At 40.6% G+C, this 21,736-nt stretch overlaps 1 protein-coding gene across 1 annotated transcript in view; it reads right to left on the bottom strand.

The window, feature by feature from the left end:
* Positions 1-21,736, bottom strand: part of ano1a (anoctamin 1, calcium activated chloride channel a) — an 82,022-nt gene that overhangs the window by 52,984 nt on the left and 7,302 nt on the right. Inside the window, exons 2-3 of the mRNA XM_030048120.1 lie at positions 20,703-20,875; positions 4,987-5,331 (exon numbers count right to left, since the gene is read on the bottom strand). Coding sequence (XP_029903980.1) covers positions 4,987-5,331; positions 20,703-20,875 — 518 coding nt within the window. The remainder of the gene's footprint in view (positions 1-4,986; positions 5,332-20,702; positions 20,876-21,736) is intronic.

Consider the following 21,736-nt stretch of genomic DNA (forward strand, 5'->3'; position numbering starts at 1 on the left):
ATTTTATGCTGTGGTCTGTCGGGGATGTGCTTTAAACTCAGAGGACTGGAACAAGACTGATAAACTGATCAGGAAGGATCCATTATTGGCTGGATCCCTGACTCGCTAAAAGTGAGTATGGAGGAAAGAATGGTTAGGAAGCTCAACAGTATTATGCAAAATGCTGATCATCCAATGTACTGTGTTTTTAATGAGCTGAAGAGCTCCTATAGAGACAGGCTTGTTATGCCCTGGTGCTCTTCAGTGAGATTCAGGAAGTCCTTTGTTTCTGCTGCAGTGAAGTTTTTAATGAACACTGTTGTTGACTGTCACTGTTGATGATGATGATGATGATGATCTGTTGATGATTACTAGGATGGTGGCTGTACTGAGGACTGTGGTAATGTTAGTGTTCATGAAATGTGTTGATGTTAATGACATAAATAACCACTAATATATTCCAGCACAATCACATTGATGTTTACACTATTTATTACAGTGCTGTGCTCTTCCCTTATTTTGTACTGCCTTGAGATGTGTATGCCTTTGTCCTACTATCCTCCCTGTTGTCTGTCCTACACTGTCAGAAATAGGAGTTCAGCAGGAGTCCATTTCTGTCCCCAAGGTACAATCTACACAAATGTACCCTCTTGGGCCTAATTATAGGACCTCAAGGTAATTATATGCACTTTCAAAGCCAAAAACGTGTATATATGTTCCCATGCAGTAAAAGGAACATATATGCACTGTTTCCTCTAAATATTAAGTTAAAATATCAACAGAAAGTGTTTGTTAGGCCAAATACAATGAATTAATAAATAAATAAATACATATACATATACATAATCAATAAGTATAGAAATCAATAGCAAATTAGTAAATTAGGTAAAATATTAATTTAAGGTAGCTCTTAACTTGTAGGTTATGGTTGGGTCACCTTGAAATTAAATAAGTTTTGTCTATTTGTGGATAGGAAAAACAGGTGATTCATTCATTTATCCAGTGTTATAATATAAGTTAGATTGGGCACTATAGGGCACAAACCGTAAGGGGACAAATAAGAACCCAATGTCAACGGGACAAAAGCTGAACCTTAGAGGCCCCAGGGACAAGCTGTTGTACCCCTGAAGGTACAATGACGTGCTTTATTTTCTGGGAGTGTATATGTATGGTGGCACCCAATTTCCCCCTGGGGGATTACTAAAGTATTTTGTGAGAGGGAAGTAAAATGTGTGAACCATCTCTTTGGTTGGCATATGCAAATAAAGCATTCCAGCTGGCAGAACGGCCTGTTGCTTTTCTGTCTGACTCAACAGATTTAAATTCCTCCTGTTTGTCACGCTCAGAGGAAAAACCTCTGCATCCACTCGAGTGCAAAGCCATGTCTATACTGCTGGATATGAAATTCTCTCTGCAGGCCTCTACTGTTATGTAAAGCCACTCATACACTCCCAGACTCACTTCACATCCCTCAGCTCGAAACACTGACCTGTCTGGATACAGAAATACACCATAACCAGTCCAAACAAGCTAATATAACTCAGACATTCTCCCACTCTGTATCAATATGAGACTATAGAGTAAAGACTACCAGTTTATAGGCTATAAACAATGGTTGATTAAATTAGATGAGGTTAGATGTTAAACTTAAATAAATATGTTGTTGCAACAAATAAAAAAAAAAAAAAAACAGAAGCTCTTTGAAGGGGTCCCCTTTCAATCGCTCTGTAATTAAATAGTTCTTCCCAGAACTCTCATTATGGGTTCCCTTTGAAGCGTAATAATTTTTATTACATTTAAATGAAAAAGTGTCCCTCCCTCTGTGTGGATCAATGTGGGGGGAAAATAAATAAATAAGTAAGTAACAAGATTAATCACTGCATCTTGTGTTACATTATCCAGCAATATTCATTTATAAGGCTGCCATGTATTTTTAACAGATAATGTAATGATAATATTGACTAATAATGTAATAAGTTGAGGTAGTACGTTTCTCAAAATTCCAGTAATTATATTATTTGTCAATATGATTATTAAGTCATTTTTGACCGAGTTAGATATTTTATTACGTTTTGACAAATTATTACATAATGATTTGCTAAAAGCCCTTTACACAACAAACCACAAATGCTCAAGATGCCTTTGGCTTTTGCCTGAACTCTTATGTCATATTCACAGGCTTGTTCATACAGTTATTAAAACAGTCCCCACAGACAGGATGATTCACTTTGGAAATGGTTATTTGTCTTCCTTTGTCTACAGAAAAGACTGACGAGGAGCTGTTTCTCCAGTGGTGAAGACAACCTAAAAACCCCCTCATATTCATGCCGGCCATCACGTAGCGAATGCAAACTGGTGACATAAGCGCTGACGGGAATATAGTCCAAAAAACAAACATGTTTTTGTGAGATCAGATAAAGCAATAAACAGGGTAATCTCTATCTAATGGTCTGTCAGAGCACTTCAAAGACTCACTCATGAGTGGGTGAAACTTCCTATATTCAAAGGGAGCCTATTACTAACATTAATTAATCATTATGAAGCTATATCATGATTTTAAACTCCCTTTTCATCAACAGCTAACCAGTTTGCAACCAGCTGTGCCCCTTGCTTTCAAAAGGGAAAATCATGATTTATATATATATATATATATATATATATATATATATATATATATAGATAGATAGATAGATAGATAGATAGATAGATAGATAGATATAGATATATTAAAAAGACCAAACTTGTGAGACTGAGGGGCAATAATAAAGACATGGACCAACTCTAAAACAAATTAATGGAACCCCTTCATCAAGGACTAATGTAAACAATTCTTTGACTCTGGACCACAGTGATAAGATGAATAATCTATACCAGTGGTTTTCAAAGTGGGGTCTGGGGACCTCCAGGGAGTTCTCAGTGAAATGTCAATAGTTTAATTTCACTGCATTTTAAATGCTTGTGATAAGTGCCTGAACAAAACCTCAAGAAATCTGTCATCCACCCTGCATCACTGGCCTGACCTTTACATAAACAATTTAATAATTAATTTGACATAATTTTTAAAAACATTTTCTGCTAGGTTTTAGGGTTTTATTTGCTAATCGACTGATATATTTTTTTGTTTTTATTTTTGTTTTCCTCAGGTTTCAAAGGATTAAATCACTAGACATCGTTATGATACAAAAATAAGGTATTATTTTCGCATTATGTTTTTTATGTTTTAATGTTTTAATTATGTTTTAATCTCCCCACTTTGACTCTATTTGACAGGCATGACACCAAAACAATTCCATAATTAACAAAAACTAAGCTATTTTTTCATATCAGAGTCCCGAGGGCAAGGTAACTTGAAGTGAGAGACAACTTGGGGGTGCAGAACATGAAAAAGTTTGAAAATGCCTTCTTTATACTGATTAAGGTATTATATATATATTGCATATATAGTAATTTTTTCTGTAAATAATTTTTCTGTCTTAATGTGCTGTTACACACCCAAGAGGCTTTAATCCATAGGGTATTGTACTTTAATTTGCTGTATCCTATTATCTGGTGTTGCTGCAGCTTAGTTTCCCCATGGATCATTAAAATTTCATTTTGTGTTATTTCTGTCAAATGCAAATGTCCCATCTGCAACAACCCATCTCTTTCTAGCAGCATTTGTTAGTGACTATCATCAAGCTGTCTTCAATATGTAAACTACAATCAACCATTCTGAAGTATTTTCCTTTCAAACTGCTTGACCCTGATATCACAACTCGATTATGCTGAGAATAGACATTTCTTTTTCCAGCTCAGTTGATCTATACTCTACCAGCTTTGCTGAAGACAGAGCTGATTGATCAATAGACTAATGAATACAATGCCCAGTCTATAGCTGACATTCTCTGCCTAATTTGATCCTAAATGAAACTCATGCCAGCTCACAAAAAGACTAGAGTCAATCAATTTCTAGCAAAAGAACACTCAAGTGGTGTAATGCACAATGACACTGACAATACCAGGGCAACATATTGATCTGTATGGTGGGAGGAGGGGACACAGAGCTTTGTTTGCTGGTAATAGCATGGAACTCACAAGAAAAGTGAAACATAAAACAGCGTAATTGGGCAGAGTGGAATTTAAATCCATCTCTTGCGCTCATATAATTTCTCAGGAAATCCTCGCCTATCACAGTTAAATTCCCCACCATCAATCACATGAACACCCGTCCCCTCCCAGGCACACACAGTGTCCACAGCAGAGCTGGATACTGTCATTACCGGAGGTGGCTAAAACCACTTCCAGAGGAGTCTCCATTCCAGTACCTTTAGCCCTCAAAAATATATATCCAGGCAGGGAACAGTTAGATTTAGGCATAAACACCACTTGGTTCAGTTCAGGGAAAGGTTGGGTTTCAGAGCCAAAACCAGAAACTGGACATGGTCTCTGGGTCTGGGACACCTGAGTGAAGGTCTTGCTCACTGACCCATCCACCACTCCACCTGCCTCCGAACATGGACTTTGTGGCTCTTTATACGTCACAATATGTGGTACAGGGATGAAATATATCTCCAACTGATATACACTACTTGTGCTGAATGTCACAGAAAAACTGACAATTCGTATCTGTGAGAACGATCTGATAGATTAAATTTTTGTGACTATATCATTGCCATGAGACCAGGCAAAAAACATTTCACTGCTATTGCCATTAATCTGGCTGTTGTTTGTTATAACAGACTAGACACTGAAGTTATCAAGCTTCTGTTTCCAAGATAAGCTTGATATGAACCAAGTTTTGTACCTTATTTGTGCCTTTTGTACTTAAGGACATCCTGCTGGCTCAGTTGACTAAGGTGGATAACATGTTCTCACTCTGACATCGACCTGTAAAGCACTGCATGCCATGCCCACTTTCTCCCTCCCATCTTTCCTCTTGGTATAAACTGACTAACTACTGCATATCCTGAAGCAAAATGCAGCAAAAAAGGCTGCTGTAAACTGCCCTGCCCTGTCTCCTTCTCTCACCCCTTCGTCCTTCTCCAATTCTAGGCCCATCTCCAGAAGGTTTTCCTCAAACTCCTCCCGCCGGAAGCGCTTGTCATCTTCACGGTAGTCGGTCCGTTGCTCTTGGGCAGCAATCTCTGGGTCCTCTTTGGGCTGCAGAGGGGCCCGGCTGCCGCGCAAGTTCAGGCTTCGCCGAAGCCGCCGGATGATGGTGTTGTCAGAAAACCTGGATGACTGGCGGCGAACACTGCCAGGCTTCTGGATGTTGTAGGCCAGCACATAGTCCACTCGTCGCTGGCCATCATCGAAGTATGGGCCTAGCCGAGGGGACCGGGTGCCATCACCCGAGTGGAGAGAGCCCAGTGGCTAGAAGCAAGAGACGGGGAGAGACAGTGAGTATCAACTAATGTATAGAAATACCATAGAAAATCACAAAACCTTTAGCACATAGCGTTTAATATTATTAATTATTAATAATAATATTTTAAAAAACACCACCACATCACTGAGTAAAATGTCCAATTGCAGCCTCTGCACTTCATACATTGCATCCATTTACACTGTGTCTGGTTCAGATTTGGTGGGAAATCTGCTGATCTGCTTTACAGCAAAAAACAAGAAAGGGTGCTGTTCTTCCAGCGTAAACAGAGCTAAAGCCTTCAGAGTTTTATAAAAGAATGCATTTGCACAGCTTTTTATTAATCTGATGAAAAGAATGCTTATGCGTATTTCTGGCTTTGTGCGTACACACAGTCTGTCTTGCTTGTGTGTGTTGTAGAATGTCTGCGTGCTGCACTGTCTTTGAATAATAACATTATGAAACTGATTCTTGCTGCTTTTGAACTGTAAACACTCTGCAGAGGATCCTGAGCAACACATCTGCCAAGTTTGAGGTTGATCAGACATATGGTTGCGGAGATGATTGAGCGACAGATACACATACAGACAAAGATTTCTCCAATTTATGGATAGATGTGTTCTTAATTTTGAGGGATACAAGCACGAGCTATCAATAATGTGACATAGAAGCTACCAACTGTTTCAACCATGGTCTCAAGAATGGTATAATTACCATACACAATTGTGATACAAAGTATCACAATTAATCTCACGATCATGCATTTGTCTTTGTTAATTTAAAAAATAAAAAATACTTAATATAGCTAATATGATTTATTTCAATTGTTATTGTTCAACGATGAATGTCATGCTTTTTATCAACTTGTCAAACGTCAGTATATGAAATCACAATGTGATGGGAATATAGCATCGAGGGCACTGACAAGAATTGAGGGAGGACTGGTGTGGCTTAGACATGAGTAGCTGATAGGTTTCATGGTGGCTGTTGTTGGAGAGAGTTCATGCGAAGAGACTGATTTAAAAAACAAGGTGATGTCTGAGGAGGAAGAGAAGTGGGGGGGTGAAAGAGGAAAGGGGTGGAAAGAAAAAACATGGAGAGACTGATGGATCGAGTGAAAGATCAAGGTGGTGAGCAGCAGATAGCACAGTTGATGCTCATAACTTCGCTTTTGCTATTCATTTCTTCACAGTAGCTACCTCATGGCACACTGGAGTAATGCACTCCTGGGCACTCTCTACAGATAGACGGTTGCAATATAATACCATTTAACATCCCCTGAGAAATTGGATTCACAAGGCCAGCACAGCAAACAGTGCGCATCGTACACAACATCATATACGACTGGGGGCAACAGATGACACATTCATAAGCCTCTACAGCTGAGCCAAGTTACATACCACGCTGATGAAATATTAAATGTACATACATAGTATGTAGAGTGACATGGATTCTGTACCATCTGTTTAAGATCTGCAGTTTCCCACTACACTGAATGTGATCGTTTGCCACACTGAATATGAAACCTTACAATCTGTATACACACACCTCTGCACCAGTGACACTTGATGCTTTCCTATTTTCTTACAACACAGACATCAAAAACATAAAAAAAAACAGCATGGTGTACTTGAAATTACTTCTTATGTAAAAAAATAAATAAATTTAAAAAAAAACAACAACTTTGAGATTCAAAATAATGTCTTTCTCGCAAATCTCTGAATTTGATATACAAACTGTTCACAAACATTGTCATTTTACTGTTGATGACAGTCATGGATATCAGTCATCTTAAAACTGTAATTTCACGGCAAGTTTAATGCTATTTCATGGTTTGACTTGGTCTGCCTTCAATGTACCCACCTGGCTATGTTAAGTACAAATGAACGATAGCTCAAGATAAAGTAAATACAACTTTGGAGAATGACCTGAGCAATTTCTCTGGGTGGGAAGTGCATGTTTATGCTAACAATATAGTCTGAACAAAATATTAGAGGGGGCTGTGATGGTAAAAGTGGGCAACAAAACAAAAAACAATTATCACTTCAATCAGAAGCACCTGTGTGAGTGGGAGGAAAGCCAGAGAGCTCTAAACAATCAAGTACAATTTATGCCCAAGAAAATCTCCCTCTCTGTTCACAGCGGAACACTGACGGGCTCATCTCTAATTGCTTTATTTTCTGTAATCTCACCACAATGAGCTAGTGGTGAAACCAGGAAGAAAAAAATCTTAAAATGATCCCTCATTCACTTTCTGCATTCTAACACTTTCTGGTGAATTTAATTGCAGTGAAATTAAATGATTCCCGATTTGGCTGAGGACCCCCCTGCAAGCCCCTCAAGGGACCCCACTTTGAAAACCACTGATCTATTGCATTAGTTTGGACATCAAGGCATAAATGAAATGTTAAATTTTTCAATGTTATTATGAGCAATTCAGTACATAGGCAAATAGTTACTGGGTATCATTTTGGCTCCAATTAGGCAAATGTTAACTGCACCAAACCACACATGTAAATCAATTATGCTACTTTTACACAAATCTGAGAAATCAGATGTACAGTTAGGTGCATAACTATTTGGACAGTGACGCAATACTCATAATTTTGCCCTTGTGCACCACCACAGTTGATTTGAAATTGAGTAATCAAGACCATCATCAGTCTCAAAAAGCAAAAACAAAAAATGTATCAGACAGGTAGCAACAACATTAGGAGTAGCCAAATCAACGGTTTGGTATACAGCTGTCCCTCGCTATAACGCGGTTCACCTTTCGCGGCCTCGCAGTTTTGCGGATTTTTTTTAGTGCAATTTTGCATGCTTTTTTCCTGATTGGCTAAGGGACTGTAGACCATTGTCAATCAATCTCCTCCGTGCCGTGACTCCTGTACAGTACAGAATGCATTCAGCTTGCCTAAAGTGTGTAGTGAGGGGTTTTACAGCCTTAAAACATCTATAATAATTGTAAAAAAATAAAGCTGACTACTTCGTAGATTTCACCTATTGCAGGTTATTTTTAGAACGTAACTCCCGCGATTAACGAGGGACCACTGTATCCTGAGAAAGAAGGAATGCACTGGTGAGCTCAGCAACACCAAAAGGCCAGGAAAACGACAGAAGATGTCTAAAGTGGATGAGCAGAGAATTTTTTCCCTGGTGAAGAAAAACCCACTGACGTCTAGGGAAGTCTAAAACACTCTTGAGGAGGTAGATGTAGGGTATACAGCAAGGTGCAAACCACTGGTGTCACTCAAGAACAGGAAGTCCAGATTAAACTGCAAAAAACATCTAAAATTCTGAGATTCTCTGGACACATGAAAGGAAGATTAATTTGTACCAGAATGATGGGAAAAGTATGGAGAATGAAAGGAACAGCTCATGACCCAAAGCAGAGCACATCATCTGTCCAGCATGGTGGAGGCAGTGTTATGGCATGGGCATTTATGGCTGCCAGTGGAACTGGCTCACTAGGGTTTATTGATGATGTGACTGCTGATGGAAGTAGCAGGATGAATTGCAATGTTTATAGGGCTATACTATCTGCTCAGATTCAGCCAACAGATTCAGCCATCAGCACTTCACAGCGCAGATGGACAAGGACCTAAAACAATGATGAAGTGGAATATTCTTCAATGGCCAAGTCGGTCCCCAGACCTCAACCCAGCTGAGCTGCTTTTCCGCTGCTGAAGACCAAACTGAAGGCACAAAGACCCACAAACCAGCAGTACCTGAAGGCAGCTGCAGTAAAGGCTTGGCAGAGCATCTCGAGGGGAGGAAACTGCAAAGACTGCAAAGGATTTCCCACCAAATACTGAACATAATCAGTATAAACATAATGATTATAGTTATGTGTGGTATATACAGTTTGTACAATTACTTTTGAGCTTCTGAAAATGGGGTGACAATGTATAAAACTGCTGTAATTCCTAAACGGTCAATACCATATTTTTGTTCAACCCCTCAGATTAGGTCTGCACTTCAATCGCGTCTTGTATACTCCATTTCAAATCCACTGTGGTGGTGTACAAGGGCAAAATTATGAATCCTGTGTCACTGTCCAAAGACTTATGGACCTAACTGTATTTCTGTCCTTTTTATGCTTGTCATGTAGAATTTGAAGCACTATTTACACAATAAGTTTTCTGCCATTGCAACTCCGCATTATTCAGCCATACAGTACATGAACACTGTTCACTTTGCTGGGGACCCCTTGACACTGAAAACCCACATTGAGAAGCAGTGTGGGTTTACTAGGCAACTTGTGGCTCTACAACATACCCTGGCAGTTTTCCTACACAATGCATTCTCTGTGGGTGTAAAATTGGTGCAATGCCCAAAGTTGCATCTGTCAGGGGAAAAGGTGAGAGAGCATTGTATTACGCATGCTTGCAGAGTAACTAAGACAGTTTGGCCTTTGTGCTCTCGTTATTATTCATTGTGATGCAGTTGATGATGAAAATTAAAATTATTGCAGACTTGGATAGATACAGACACATGAAAATTAAGTAAATTTTCTCATTTGTTGGAACACTTGCAGTTTTTTGCTTAAGGCTTCACTGCAATGCAGCAGATGTTTCGGGACATGTAGTTCAGGTGTTGAATCTCCTCTGTCCTCAGGAACATCAAACGGAAAAGTTTTGTGGGGTAAAAAACTTCCTCAACCTCGAAAGATCTCTCAGCGGTAAAAGTAGCATTTGATTCTGTGTCACCGTCCATTGGAGCCAGAGCTCTAACCAAACCTGGCAGCTCGGACACAGAAATAGATGTAGACACAGACACAGACATAGACAAAAACACGCTCTACTTTTCGCTCTCACTCCCCATCCCACTCTTTTACGTTTTCCAAAATTGTGTAGCAGGCTGTGACTCAATCTGTGCTTTTAATACATTCCAGGAGTTATTTTGTGATGAAATGTTGTGCTCACTTTACCCTAAATCTATCTTGTCTTCTTCTTCTTTAGTTAGTATTTCCCTACATGACCCCATAGAGTGAACTGAACTTGTTGCACCCAACCAGAGGCAACTTAGCACAGGGAAAAATTAGGCAAATGTGGCTGTCCAGAGAGGAAAGATCAGAATATAAAGTTAGTTTTTCATCAATTTATGAGTGTGTGGATATTTATATACATGTGTGTGTCAGTGTGTGTGTATGCTTTCTTCCTTCCTCTATGTTCATTCATCCTGTTCATTCCCCACTTGCCCTGCCCTGTAGCACCTATGTCCTTTTTGACCAGAACCAGAGCTTTATAGCACTTGATGTTGTTGTTCTCTCCTGAATAGGTCTTTGCTTATGGTGTATAAAAATCTCATATGTATGTCGCTTTGCATAAAAGTGTCTGCGAAATGTAAATTGTAACGAATTGTAATTGTACTTCAATCTTGAGTCATGGCACCCCCGCCCCCAGTCAGAGAGTAGGCATTCCACTCAGTACATACTGCTACTTTAAACTCACCTTCCTTGCCACTGCACTAGGTGCTACAAGAGAAGCACAAAAAGGAGGCAAAGCATGTGAGAAAAGTTTCTTTTAACCACCTTTTAAATTAAAGACTCAACTGCTGCTAATGCTTACTACTAGCAATATTACCAAGCCTCCAAGCTCAAAGAGGCCCAGTGAAGCAAACAAGAGATCCACTGCTGACAAAAATGATTGTCAAAGTGCTGCCATGCTAACGAATTGTCAGAGCAGCCCCACAACATTAAAATCAGTGGCACAATATGGACTGCACCCAACCTATACATATGCAGTTTCATTCCTAAATGTTAGATATTTTGACTGTACTGAGCTGTATTTATAAGCCAACAACAGGCACCAACAAGTTGATGCCACTCACACCACCACTCATTGGGCCTGTTTTTTTCAGTCTATGTTATTAGCACACATTATAATCTGTTAATTCAAATCTGTGGGATTCTGCAGGGTGATTTTTTTCCCCTTTTGGTTTTACACACACACACACACACATATATACAGTACAGGCCAAAAGTTTGGACACACCTTCTCATTCAATGCTTTTTCTTTATTTTCATGACTATTTACATTGTAGATTCTCACTGAAGGAATCAAAACTATGAATGAACACATGTGGAGTTATGTACTTAACAAAAAAAGGTGAAATAACTGAAAACATGTTTTATATTCTAGTTTCTTCAAAATAGCCACCCTTTGCTCTGATTACTGCTTTGCACACTCTTGGCATTCTCTCCATGAGCTTCAAGAGGTAGTCACCTGAAATGGTTTTCACTTCACAGGTGTGCCTTATCAGGGTTAATTAGTGGAATTTCTTGCTTTATCAATGGGGTTGGGACCATCAGTTGTGTTGTGCAGAAGTCAGGTTACTACACAGCCGACAGCCCTATTGGACAACTGTTAAAATTCATATTATGGCAAGAACCAATCAGCTAACTAAAGAAAAACGAGTGGCCATCATTACTTTAAGAAATGAAGGTCAGTCAGTCCGGAAAATTGCAAAAACTTTAAATGTGTCCCCAAGTGGAGTCGCAAAAACCATCAAGCGCTACAACGAAACTGGTACACATGAGGACCGACCCAGGAAAGGAAGACCAAGAGTCACCTCTGCTTCTGAGGACAAGTTCATCCGAGTCACCAGCCTCAGAAATCGCAAGTTAACAGCAGCTCAGATCAGAGACCAGATAAATGCCACACAGAGTTCTAGCAGCAGACCCATCTCTAGAACAACTGTTAAGAGGAGACTGCGCCAATCAGGCCTTCATGGTCAAATAGTTGCTAGGAAACCACTGCTAAGGAGAGGCAACAAGCAGAAGAGATTTGTTTGGGCCAAGAAACACAAGGAATGGACATTAGACCAGTGGAAATCTGTGCTTTGGTCTGATGAGTCCAAATTTGAGATCTTTGGTTCCAACCGCCGTGTCTTTGTGAGACGCAGAAAAGGTGAACGGATGGATTCCACATGCCTGGTTCCCACTGTGAAGCATGGAGGAGGAGGTGTGATGGTGTGGGGGTGTTTTGCTGGTGACACTGTTGGGGATTTATTCAAAATTGAAGGCACACTGAACCAGCATGGCTACCACAGCATCCTGCAGCGTCATGCCATCCCACCCGGTTTGCGTTTAGTTGGACCATCATTTATTTTTCAACAGGACAATGAGCCCAAACACACCTCCAGGCTGTGTAAGGGCTATTTGACCAAGAAGGAGAGTGATGGAGTGCTGCGGCAGATGACCTGGCCTCCACAGTCACCGGACCTGAACCCAATCCAGATGGTGTGGGGTGAGCTGGACCGCAGAGTGAAGGCAAAGGGGCCAACAAGTGCTAAACACCTCTGGGAACTCCTTCAAGACTGTTGAAAAACCATTTCAGGTGACTACCTCTTGAAGCTCATCGAGAGAATGCCAAGAGTGTGCAAAGCAGTAATCAGAGCAAAGGGTGGCCATTTTGAAGAAACTAGAATATAAAACATATGTTTTCAGTTATTTCACCTTTTTTTGTTAAGTACATAACTCCACATGTGTTCATTCATAGTTTTGATTCCTTCAGTGAGAATCTACAATGTAAATAGTCATGAAAATAAAGAAAACACATTGAATGAGAAGGTGTGTCCAAACTTTTGGCCTGTACTGTATATATATATATATATATGTTGTTAAGGTGTGTGTGTGTGTTTGGAGCAAAAATAACAATTTTTAACATGCAAAATCCTATATTAAACTGCAGAATGGGTGGACGGGTGCTGGACGGACGGACAAACACCCAAAATATGGACGGTTGGCGCACCACATGCGCGACACCATTGCACACTACGGAGTTTAGCTTTGGGAGTTAACTGTCAGTATGACAGAAACTAGATCACCGGTGAAGACGGCACATTTAAAATTATTTCAGACTGTTAACCACCAACAGAGCTGCCAACTCTCACGCATTGGCCGTGAGAGTCACGCATTTGATTGGCTCCACACGCTCTCACGCCACACCTCCGATTTCTCACGCTGAAGTGCTAATCAAGAGCCTTTTTTTCCTTTTGACTAAAAACAGTTCTGTTCATCTGTGATCTATCTGTTGAGCCTGAGAAAAGCCACTTGTGATCGATAAGTTATGCCTGCAGAGCAGAGGCGGCTGGGCCACTTTTACAAGAGTCTCAGCCAATCAGAAGAATCTTTTCGATCAATCAGGGACTTCCCCTCACCCCACCGGCATATTATCCAATGAAATGAATGAGTTAGAGGCTACTCACATTACCAAGTTTGTACCGCGCCCAGGCGTTCATGCACGAGCACATGCACGGTCACGCACGCAGCGCGAACGTGGATACGGTGTAAATCATGCAACTTTCCTCTTGCCTCCGCAAAATCGTTTAATGTGCGCAGTGCGATTACCGGCGAATCGCCGTGTTGCACAATCAATAATGAACCATGTTGTCTGTATTGTTGTCCGTTGTGCTGCTGCAACCGCATATAAACAAAAGTCGGTTTATAATGAAAGTACAGCAGTCTGTGTGCGCAGCGCACCTGTCAGATCCGACAGACCTGGTGCCGGCCGGCACCGCACAGTGCGCGGCCACCCGGTCAGGTCAGGTCTACCGGATCTGACAGGTGCTGCTCCGGCTGTCAATTGGACCTTTCTGAAGAAGGAAGTTACCTCCGAAACTTAAGGTAAATAAACATCCCTATGTCTGATTACAAGGTAGCCTACAAAAACGTCTTTTAGTTAAAAGGAACACATGATGAATGTATTTGAACTAGGCCTATATTGATTTATGATGACGTCGGGCCATGCGTGTGTCGTATTTAAACGTGATGACGTACATACCGGGGGCAATCCTGCTTGGGCGTGTAATGTGTAATGTGACCCCCCCCATCAAATCTCACTCCAAGGTTTTTTGAAAAGTTGGCAGCTCTGAGCTAGTAGGTTGTAGATGTTACTTACCCAAACCACTCTTCTTTCTGTTAACGTGTCTTTGGGACTTTAGATGCTCCACAATGGTTTGTTTCCTCAGATAATCCACCAAGAGCTGACAAACTTTACAGTGCAATGCCCTATCCCTGGCAGTGATCTGTGTCGCTAAACGACGACACCTCAGCTCCTCTGCTGTATATTTGATTTTCATCATCTTTTAGTTATTAAAACAAGTTGTTTTCTCTTCTGTTGTTCCACCTCACAATATGACATTAGTCACAGACAAAGCGGGGAAGGACAGGATGTGTTTAGGTACACTGACACGGCTGCTGCAACTCTATTGTGTTCAAATTCCGCGGATTTTCAGCGGATTTATCGTCGGAGCGCCACAGGCGCAGATTCTGTTCGGGCCTGGATATGATAAATGCCTCAATAAAAATGTGAAAATCTAAGCTTGCTAGCTAAAAAATGGAAACGCTTATTATCTTAATAAGCTAATTAGCATTAGAAGCTAATTAGCATTTCATTAGCATGAGACGCTAATTAGCTTGATAAGCTAACAAAAAGAAGACTAGCTTTAACCGACAAGGTTAGCTTTAGCTAACAAGCTTAGGTTTTTCACCATTTTATTCAAAAAAACGTCAAAGCCTTTGCGAACTATGCTAAATGGCTTCATTTTTTAACATTTTTAGCTGTGGTTGACAGCTAAAAACCAGGAAAAGAATACGTAGCAGTCTTTGTGAGACATTTTGGTCCACTGCTTTCATTACCCTGGCAACACAGACCTAGCCGCCTGAGGCAGGGAGACAGCTCACCTGTGGCCCGGCCTGGCAGGACGGGCCCGGCTCCACTCTGCTCGCTTTGGGCCCGTACAAACCCATCACCTCTGTCGACAGACAACCTAACCGCCGGCCTCAAACTGAACCGCACAGTCTCTGAGCTGCAGCCAGTCTGCTGCTGAGCTGACCTCTGTGTGTGGGGCTGGTGAGGTGTTTTCTTTTGAAATGTGATGAGACTGAACCGACCAATCACTCGAGCGGTGCCGGCTCTGCCTATGTTGGCGCTCTAGGCAAAATTACTCCCTTCCATCACCCACCCACCCATATTTTAGAAATTCCTCTCTTATCCAGTCATTGGTTTCCATTCATTCCACTATGATATGAAAATGAACTTTCAGAGACTTAAGACTTTCTTCACACCAGAATTCCATCAGTGTAATAAAGTCGTCCACATTAGTTTTCCTGAAAGCAGCAGCACTGTTGTGTTTTGATGACTTGAGATTGGGTGGAGTGAAACCAGGGACTATTTTCCAAAAGATAATAGCCCCTGTACTGGGTAAAAGTTTGCTTTAAACAGCCAATTATCAGCTCTGTGGTTTATGAATAGTGAAGACTTTTTAAGTCACAGAAGCAGAAGACGGTGGGTGTTTCTAAAATTCATATTTGAAATCAAGGGGATTTTGATGGTAGGTTTTGAAACCTTTTGGCCAGACAAAAAAAAAATTCTGGGTTCCGGTTCCCGACCAAAATAAAATAAAGGCACTATGTGACTGAGTGTGACCTTGTTGGCATTGGTCAAAAGTTAAGCAGGGCTTTTATTTTGATGTATGTTGCACTCGCCTTATTTGTGATGTTCTCGCATAACCGACAACACTGGCTGGAGAGAATGGACTTCTACTCGGTGTGTGTGATTTGTCCTCACAAACCACCAGTGAAAATAATCCGACTACAAGAGAAAACCTTTGCAGATGCAGTGAAAAAGGTGAAACAGTGCCATTGTAGATTTGCAAGTGCAGCAGGCAAACATGACGGGGGATCCGTCATGTTTGCCTGCTGCCCCGTGGAGCTTGGCTCTATGGCGGTGGGCGTGATGGGTGTATTCGACTTCAGGTACCTAGCGCTGCGATGCGAGCCAGAGACACCTCCCTCTGCTAGTAATAACGCTGCTCCATCCGTTATAAAGGTGGTAGCTTATGCAAATATAAAATTTAAAAAGCAACCCATGCATTGCTTCCAAAAATAAAAAAAAAGAATAAAATAAAATAAAATCCCTACCTACCCATCCTTAAAATGCTAAATAAAAAATAAAATAAAATAAAATAAATTCCCTACTTATTCATGCCCTTAAATGACACGGAACCAGAACCCAAGGTATTTTTTTTGTTTGGCCTTACTACCCCTGCATGATTTGAAAAAAAAAAAAAAAAAGGTTTCCTGCATGTAAAATGATGTATACTGTAGTAAATGGGCCAAAAAAAATAAAATAAAATTACATTCAAAAATCAAATGATGTGCATGGTCCTGGTATAAATCAACAGCAGAAACTAAAAGACAAGGACGAAAGACATTCCCTGGAATAAAGTCATATGTATTATACTAACAGAAAACACATAAGCACAGCAACGCAACAACATTGCTGGAATATATGTTCAAGATGGCGGATGTGATCTCAGCGCAGTTGCCCAAAAAGCCCTGCTTCTGACCTTGTCAAGCCTTATCCATCTGATTACAGCTCTAAGCACCATGAACAGCCGGCTGCTAAAGCAAACTGGACGCGATCAGTAGGCCTGCTGCGTGTATGAGTGGATTCTGAAATGGCTGAGGCTATAGCAATACATTTCTGTGGGCTGTATGACAAACAGCCAAGTCATGTCATTACACACACACACTCACACACACACACACACACACACACACACACACACACACACGGAGAGAGACCACACACACACAGATCAGCTACTTCCACTGACCCTGGAGCATACATAAAATAAGCCGGCTATTTACACACTGTATAAATCTTTGTTTTCAGTTTAGATTAAGTCAGATGAACATTTTACGATCCACATGGGAAAAGCAGGTCTTTGCAAAAGCAAATGGTAGTAGGATACACACCGGAAAAAATAGAACACAGACGTAAAAATAGAACATAAACAACTGTGAGGTTACATAAACATACAGCCAACAATTTCAATTACAGTTGCAGTTATTACTTACAGATGTTACTAACAATACCAATTACGCGCTTAAATATAGATCACTAAATATGAATTATGTGCTAAATATAAATAAAAGTGTGTAAACAACATTATAAAAATATAACAATATGAAAAAGACGTGCACAGCATGGTACATCCGCAGCAGTTTCAGCACATATGTAGCTAACAGTGAGATGGATGTTTGATATTTACAGCAGCAATAGCAGATATTGCTATCTAAACAGCTTGTTTTCACATGCTGATAGAGGCACAATTAAGGAGTGCTATGGTTTGAGGATCTGGCAATCCGCTGTCAATAAAAGAGTCATAATTTCGGACCAAATGGAGTGGAGCTGCTGTCTGCGTTGTAATAGATCAACACTCCACATCACAAAACTAATATTTGCTCAGTAGGCAAGTGCTGGTATAAAAAGCTTTTCCTCTTTTCAGCCGCCAGCAGGGACAGTGTGTGTGTGTGTGTGTGTGTGTGTGTGTGTGTGTGAGATAAGGAATATAATTGAAGGTTGTTGGGTTTGTGGTGGGTTTGTATGGAGGGAGATACTGTGAATGTCTGTACATATATATGGATATTGCTCTTGTTTGAAAAGCAACAAGCCCCCACCACACACACACACACACACACACACACACTCACACACGTACAGCATCCCTGTGGGATCTTCATCTTGAGTCCTCTCACAACAGGAAGTAGTCACGGCTGAAAAAGGTCATGGGTCGTTCCTCAAAGGGAGGATGAGGATGTGGTGGTGTATGCTTCGTCCACCAATAGGAGCACTGTTCTCACCAAAAGCACCAGGAAATGAGGTTCTCCTCTCCTCTGGGCTTCCATATGCACACAGTCACCTCCCACCCCCACACAAACACACTCACACACCCACACAAATATATGAACACACACACATGCACACACACACACACACACACAGTTCTTTGAACCATATTTCCAGGCCGAGACAACCCAGCAGCTTTCAAATCAGCAGAAGGGTTTCTGCCTACCTATTTTTATGCAAATTTTGAATTGATGCATGAGAAAACCTGAATGGAAGTGGTATCAGGGACACTCACTGCGCCTTTAATAATGCCCAGTTCAAAGTCCTTATAGTTGTGTAGGCCAAAGAAATCTTTAAAGCCCACAGATTGCTTTTCATGTTTAATAAAAAAGTGAGGAGTGCTCATGGGTCCTCAGGTGAAGCGCAAACGTCTCAGTCCAAGGACCAAAAGTCAAGACAAGTCAAGAGTAGAAGTCTTGATATTCTTTAACCTAACTAAACATAACTTGGGTCTGTTTGATTCTGGCTCTCATTGTACTTGGTTTTAGCTTTAAAAATGGTGCTGACCATGGCTTTACCTGTGATTTTGTCATGTGAACTCATCATACGACCCAGCCACATGTCATGTGAAAAGCTTATACTTCCTGTTGTTTGGTGTGATGCTCATGCACTGAAGATGGTCACAGGACCAAAACGTCTCCACAACATCTGAGCACTTTTGAGCTCTCTTTACTTTTTTTTTTTTTTTTTTTTTTTAATTAAACATGAAAAGCAACCTCGTTTTAAGCTTGTCTCAGAAACTGAAGAGAAACATTGGATTTTGCAAAGTTTTGGCTTGGCATCAATGCCACTGATGAAGAGTGGGTTATGAAAATGTTTGCCATGGTTATTTGGCTGGTACAGAATAAAATGCGGATTGTGGTTAGTTGGTGTGGTGACAGTATAGGGCCACAAAGTATGTCACACTAGTTTGAGAACTGATATGTTATACTGTGGCCGCTTGCTAAACGCAGTAATTAGCATAAATAAGCTGCTATCAATTGATCCTCAATTCGCCTCTGGCAGTGTAAGAGGCCTCCTCATGTTCCAGGCTCAATCGCTCATTTGGTCGCTGCTGCAAAAACTCTCATCTCAGCAAATCAGCAACGAGCCACCAGCCAGCCTATGAGGAAGTTAACCTGGGACAACAGCCACAGTTCTGTGCAATGGCAATGATACACATAAAATTGGCCACCGCTCCAACCACCCTATTATATCAATTTCTGATTAAATCGATTGATGATAGCCGGTAGCACAACGGCCATATATTCCAGTAGTCCTATTAGCCAGCTGGATGTTTTGTTGTCTATACAGTAGAGCAATGACATCAATTCCACATGTGTTATTGAATTCACATTTCTAGGACACAGTTTTCATTTCTGCACAGAAAACATGTTTGGAGTCATTACTTCCCTCCAGGGCCCTGGTAATTGTGTGGAGCAAGATCTAAAACCGGACCCATAACACTCGTTATCACATAGGCACATAATATGCAGCGTGACCCTTTGTGCTGACCTAAGTACTCAACCTAATATCAGTCATTAGAACAGAACAAAGGTCTTATGGAGAACAATACCACTGTGATGGATTGGAAGAGCCACTGGTTATCAATGGGGACTTTGTAGGGGAAATCATTAGATTTTATTGTTTGCCTCAAAAGCTGTCTAAGGAAACCGTTGGGCGTAATTGGCATAAATTGTTTCACCGGCAAAGTATTATATCAGCATGTTGTTGGTAATTACACACAGTGTCTGTGTGTGCATGTGCATGTTTGTCTTCATGTTTTAATAAAGAATTCCTTCCCTTACGGACAGTAGATGTAAATGAAAATGCAGGAAACAATCCCCTTGCATCTTAACTGCTGTGCTGTACATTTCTTAAATTAATACTTAATAAGTGGTTATAGCACAATATGCATCTGTTCTGCATTACTAAACCTAATTGCTCACCTCCCTGGAAGTCCCTTCAAATTCTGTTTCCTGTTGTCCTTCTTCTAGTGTCCAGTTATATATCTTCCATTAACTTTGTTCAACCAGAAATAGGCTGGTTTGAGGCATTTTAGTGTCCATCTTTTATTTTTTAAAACTGAAATTTATTTCCAGATTAGCCTGATATTCAGACTGAATGATGATTTTGTCTCCATTCTATTATTCTGTCTGAAACTGGCTACTAGGGATTTGAATCCTGCTAACCAAACACTAGCGACAGACATGTTCACCATTTACAATCAACAGCGCCGACTGGCCTGGTTGGTTTTATGAACCAGGAAATTACAGTTTAATTGGGCAACACCAGACATGTATATGAATCCAAGCTATTTCCAGACTGCAAATCTAGTTTTCGGCTGCCTGGTCTGACTATGAAACAAACTTATGGGAGAACATGAAAAAATGTGTGACTATATACAATGTATCATAATTGGATTTCTGGGATCTTTCACTCTATTCATTCCCATGATTTTTTTTTTTTTTTAAATAATATTTACAATCCACTCCACTGAGCCTCTCTTAAAGCTGAAACTATTGATCTGTTAAACTAGGACTCCCTGGAGCTATAGATCTTGTATTAATAGGCCCTTCGTGGCTAAATAAAGGATAAATACAAATAAAAAATAACATCTCTCAAACATTGTTTTACACTGCATTCCATTACCAAATAGCATAGAAATAATTGTTTTTTAAAAAAGGGTAGTGACTTACTATGGACTCAAACTGTTTGTATGGCTCACTGGTATTTGTCTTGCTGTTGCCAAAGTCTGCATCCAGGGTCTTCTCCTCGCCAGGAACAGGCAGGTAGTTGTCGTTACGCCTCATGATGCTGGGCTCCTCCTGCTGCTGGCTGCTAGAGCGCTTACAAGCCAGAGGAGGAGAGCCTGGGAGGTACACAGAAAGAGAATGAATCACTGTTCATTACTCCAAATACGAGAGGCAACAGATCTAATGTTGTGGAGTGCAGCTTTCTCTGAAGGGAGCGCCCGCTTACTGCTTAGAACTGAGTTTGTGTTTCACTGTTATGTTTTGACTTGTTACCTCCTGTGGGCTAAGGAGTGCACACAAACCAGTTAATTTGCAAAAATATAGTGAATCTGCAGTATCTCAATTACAGAGTATGGAATGGAATTTCTCTACTGTAGCACTTAGGCTAATAAGACAGGTGTATTTTTACATAAAAGTCTGCATGCATTCTGTAACACATTCTACATCAATAAATCATGACCATATTAACTTTGAGATACTAGTATAATTACCACAAGCAAATGAGACTAGGATTGCCATCGGTCCCATGGATGGAATTGCTCCTTAATGAAGAGCAAGATATTGTGTCCCTTAATGAGGCAAAACAGAATGTGACTTCTTCTGTTTTTCCCTACTAGAGTGATAAAAATGAACACAACACAATTGGGAATAACAAGTATAACATTTTTTCTCTCTCTCTTTTTTTTTTAAATAAATTGTGACAATGGAGCAAATTTGATAGCAAACACAGGAGCTGGAAGGCAGCTCTCTCTTCTCCTCAGTGTGCTTGCTCACTGTGTGTGATGGTGTTTGTGTCCTCATTGGCTGTTGCTATGTTACAGAGTTGCAGGTGGGGAAACAGGGGAAGCCGGTTTGATGGTTAATGTCGATACACAACACCCCTGACAACTGACACCACCACATAGCAAAGGTGTCAGTGTTAATTTGAATCTTTAAGTGTTACATTTAACAATTACTACTAATATAAGTCAAATGGA

This window comes from Myripristis murdjan, chromosome 3 (genome assembly GCF_902150065.1).
Source record: "Myripristis murdjan chromosome 3, fMyrMur1.1, whole genome shotgun sequence".
Lineage (NCBI taxonomy): Eukaryota > Metazoa > Chordata > Actinopteri > Holocentriformes > Holocentridae > Myripristis > Myripristis murdjan.